Source organism: Notothenia rossii, assembly GCF_949606895.1.
Source record: "Notothenia rossii genome assembly, contig: scaffold_181, whole genome shotgun sequence".
Lineage (NCBI taxonomy): Eukaryota > Metazoa > Chordata > Actinopteri > Perciformes > Nototheniidae > Notothenia > Notothenia rossii.
In genome coordinates, this window is record NW_027639916.1 from 1 (window position 1) to 5,000 (window position 5,000).

Below are 5,000 nucleotides of genomic sequence, written 5' to 3' on the forward strand. Positions count from 1 at the left end.
GTAAATACAGACTAACACACTGTAAATACAGACTAACACACTGTAAATACAGACTAACACACACTGTAAATACAGACTAACACACTGTAAATACAGACTAACACACTCTGTAAATACAGACTAACACACTGTAAATACAGACTAACACACTCTGTAAATACAGACTAACACACTGTAAATACAGACTAACACACTCTGTAAATACAGACTAACACTCTGTAAATACAGACTAACACACTGTAAATACAGACTAACACTCTGTAAATACAGACTAACACACTCTGTAAATACAGACTAACACTCTGTAAATACAGACTAACACACTGTAAATACAGACTAACACACTCTGTAAATACAGACTAACACACTGTAAATACAGACTAACACACTGTAAATACAGACTAACACACTGTAAATACAGACTAACACACTGTAAATACAGACTAACACTCTGTAAATACAGACTAACACTCTGTAAATACAGACTAACACACTGTAAATACAGACTAACACACTCTGTAAATACAGACTAACACACTGTAAATACAGACTAACACACTGTAAATACAGACTAACACACTGTAAATACAGACTAACACTCTGTAAATACAGACTAACACTCTGTAAATACAGACTAACACACTGTAAATACAGACTAACACACTGTAAATACAGACTAACACACTGTAAATACAGACTAACACTCTGTAAATACAGACTAACACACTGTAAATACAGACTAACACTCTGTAAATACAGACTAACACACTCTGTAAATACAGACTAACACTCTGTAAATACAGACTAACACTCTGTAAATACAGACTAACACACACTGTAAATACAGACTAACACACTGTAAATACAGACTAACACACTGTAAATACAGACTAACACACTGTAAATACAGACTAACACACTGTAAATACAGACTAACACACACTGTAAATACAGACTAACACTCTGTAAATACAGACTAACACACTCTGTAAATACAGACTAACACACTCTGTAAATACAGACTAACACACTGTAAATACAGACTAACACACTCTGTAAATACAGACTAACACACTGTAAATACAGACTAACACTCTGTAAATACAGACTAACACACTGTAAATACAGACTAACACTCTGTAAATACAGACTAACACACACTGTAAATACAGACTAACACACTGTAAATACAGACTAACACACTCTGTAAATACAGACTAACACACTGTAAATACAGACTAACACACTCTGTAAATACAGACTAACACTCTGTAAATACAGACTAACACACTGTAAATACAGACTAACACACTCTGTAAATACAGACTAACACACTGTAAATACAGACTAACACACTGTAAATACAGACTAACACACTGTAAATACAGACTAACACTCTGTAAATACAGACTAACACACTCTGTAAATACAGACTAACACTCTGTAAATACAGACTAACACTCTGTAAATACAGACTAACACACACTGTAAATACAGACTAACACACTGTAAATACAGACTAACACACTGTAAATACAGACTAACACACTGTAAATACAGACTAACACACTGTAAATACAGACTAACACACTCTGTAAATACAGACTAACACTCTGTAAATACAGACTAACACTCTGTAAATACAGACTAACACACACTGTAAATACAGACTAACACTCTGTAAATACAGACTAACACACTGTAAATACAGACTAACACACACTGTAAATACAGACTAACACTCTGTAAATACAGACTAACACACTCTGTAAATACAGACTAACACACTCTGTAAATACAGACTAACACACTGTAAATACAGACTAACACACTCTGTAAATACAGACTAACACACTGTAAATACAGACTAACACTCTGTAAATACAGACTAACACACTGTAAATACAGACTAACACTCTGTAAATACAGACTAACACACACTGTAAATACAGACTAACACACTGTAAATACAGACTAACACACTCTGTAAATACAGACTAACACACTGTAAATACAGACTAACACACTCTGTAAATACAGACTAACACACTGTAAATACAGACTAACACACTCTGTAAATACAGACTAACACTCTGTAAATACAGACTAACACACTGTAAATACAGACTAACACTCTGTAAATACAGACTAACACAGTCTGTAAATACAGACTAACACTCTGTAAATACAGACTAACACACTCTGTAAATACAGACTAACACACTGTAAATACAGACTAACACTCTGTAAATACAGACTAACACACTGTAAATACAGACTAACACTCTGTAAATACAGACTAACACACTGTAAATACAGACTAACACACTGTAAATACAGACTAACACACTCTGTAAATACAGACTAACACACTGTAAATACAGACTAACACACTGTAAATACAGACTAACACTCTGTAAATACAGACTAACACTCTGTAAATACAGACTAACACACTCTGTAAATACAGACTAACACACTGTAAATACAGACTAACACTCTGTAAATACAGACTAACACAGTCTGTAAATACAGACTAACACTCTGTAAATACAGACTAACACACTCTGTAAATACAGACTAACACACTGTAAATACAGACTAACACTCTGTAAATACAGACTAACACACTGTAAATACAGACTAACACTCTGTAAATACAGACTAACACACTGTAAATACAGACTAACACACTGTAAATACAGACTAACACACTCTGTAAATACAGACTAACACACTGTAAATACAGACTAACACACTGTAAATACAGACTAACACTCTGTAAATACAGACTAACACACTGTAAATACAGACTAACACTCTTTAAATACAGACTAACACACTCTGTAAATACAGACTAACACACTCCTTCTCTACTGTAACACACATCCATTTTATTACAACTATTTTCATAATTTATTTTGATTCCTACTACTGTCTGCTAGCTAAATGGCTACTGTCTGCTAGCTAAATGGCTACTGTCTGCTAGCTAAATGGCTACTGTCTGCTAGCTAAATGGCTACTGTCTGCTAGCTAAATGGCTACTGTCTGCTAGCTAAATGGCTACTGTTTGCTAGCTAAATGGCTACTGTTTGCTAGCTAAATGGCTACTGTCTGCTAGCTAAATGGCTACTGTTTGCTAGCTAAATGGCTACTGTCTGCTAGCTAAATGGCTACTGTCTGCTAGCTAAATGGCTACTGTTTGCTAGCTAAGAGGCTAATGTCGCTAGCTAAATAGCTAATGTTTGCTAGCTAAATGGTTAATGTCGGTAGCTAAATGGCTAATGTTTGCTAGCTAAATGGCTAATGTTTGCTATCTAAATGACTAATGTCGCTAGCTAAATGGCTAATGTTTGCTAGCTAAATGGTTAACGTTGCTAGCTAAATGGCTAATGTTTGCTAGCTAAATGGCTAGTGTCGCTAGCTAAATCGCTAATGTTTGCTAGCTAAATGGCTACTGTTTGCTAGCTAAATGGTTCATGTTTGCTAGCTAAATGGCTAATGTCGCTAGCTAAATGGTTAATGTCGCTAGCTAAATGGCTAATGTCTACTAGCTAAATGGCTAATGTTTGCTAGCTAAATGGCTAATGTTGCTAGTTATTGGCTAATGTCTGCTAGCTAAATGGCTAATGTCGCTAGCTAAATGGCTAATGTCTACTAGCTAAATGGCTAATGTTTGCTAGCTAAATGGCTAATGTCGCTAGTTATTTGCTAATGTTTGCTAGCTAAATGGCTAATGTCGCTAGTTATTTGCTAATGTTTGCTAGCTAAATGGCTAATGTCGCTAGTTATTTGCTAATGTTTGCTAGCTAAATGGCTAATGTCGCTAGTTATTTGCTAATGTGTGCTAGCTAAATGGCTAATGTCGCTAGTTATTTGCTAATTTTTGCTAGCTAAATGGCTAATGTCGCTAGTTATTTGCTAATGTTTGCTAGCTAAATGGCTAATGTCGCTAGTTATTTGCTAATGTTTGCTAGCTAAATGGCTAATGTCGCTAGTTATTTGCTAATGTGTGCTAGCTAAATGGCTAATGTCGCTAGTTATTTGCTAATGTGTGCTAGCTAAATGGCTAGCGTTTGCTAGTTACACCCCACCCTGAAGGGGAACACAGGTAGCTCCTCCCCCTCTCACCTTGTCTCCGTCCAGCATGGTGGCCGTGCTGATCATGTCCTCCGGGCCGAAGGGAAGATGCTTCTGCTCGCCCTTGATGGTTGTCACCAGCCGGCCAATCAGTGCTCCTCCCTGCTGCACCGCCTCGCTCTTCATCACCTCCTCTTCCTTCATCAGATCCTGCTTCCCCTCTTCATCTTCCTTCTCCGGCTCCTCCTCCTTCTTTGGCTCCTCCTCCTCCTTCAGCTCCTCCTCCTTTTTCTTCAGCTCCTCCTCATCCAGTTTCTCCTCTTTAACTTTGACCTGCAGGAAACATGACTTCAGTGTATGAAGCCCCGCCCCCTTTTAAGTCTCAGCTCTTCTGGTTTAACATCATCATCATCACATAACAGTTTCGCAGCTTCCTCTGTCAGTGACTGCAGGAGGAAACATGGCATCTGATATGAGGACATTTTTAATAACTCTGGAGACTTTTTTTAAAAAGTCAGAAAGTTCAGGGAAAAAAGTCAGGATTTTAGATTTTGGGGAAAAAGTTAGAATTTTGGGGGAAATAATTTTTATTTTCAAAATAAATTCAAATGTTGAGATTTGAGAATAAAGTCTGGAATTTGAGATAGTGAGTGTTAGTAGCCGTTAGATGCTCTGCTATGAGGAGAACCAGATGAACCAGGAGAACCAGGAGAACCAGAACGTATGAATTCCTCAGCGTTTTCCATACCAGCGCCGACTTGACGTCCTTGCGAGGGTCCTTGGACAGAGCTTTGAGCACCGTGCCCTGGAAGCGCTCCCTGCTTATGTCCAGCATGGTGTCCATCTTCCTGTAGAGGAAACCCAGCGGGGTCCACTGGGAGACAAGCAACCGTTACTGGTTCATGAGTCATTACTGGGTC

The 5,000-nt window shown here is 37.6% G+C and overlaps 1 protein-coding gene across 3 annotated transcripts in view; it reads right to left on the reverse strand.

Moving 5' to 3' along the window:
• Positions 1-3,960: 3,960 nt before the first annotated feature.
• LOC307027243 (uncharacterized protein) overlaps positions 3,961-5,000 on the reverse strand; it is a 25,370-nt gene continuing 24,330 nt past the window's right edge. The window contains exons 13-14 of one of the 3 annotated variants that reach the window (XM_079695450.1): positions 4,829-4,954; positions 3,961-4,428 (exon numbers count right to left, since the gene is read on the reverse strand). In XM_079695450.1, the coding sequence (XP_079551576.1) occupies positions 4,084-4,428; positions 4,829-4,954 (471 nt within the window). In that variant the 3' untranslated portion in view covers positions 3,961-4,083. The remainder of the gene's footprint in view (positions 4,429-4,828; positions 4,955-5,000) is intronic. The other 2 variants (XM_079695451.1, XM_079695449.1) reach the window with 2 other exon arrangements.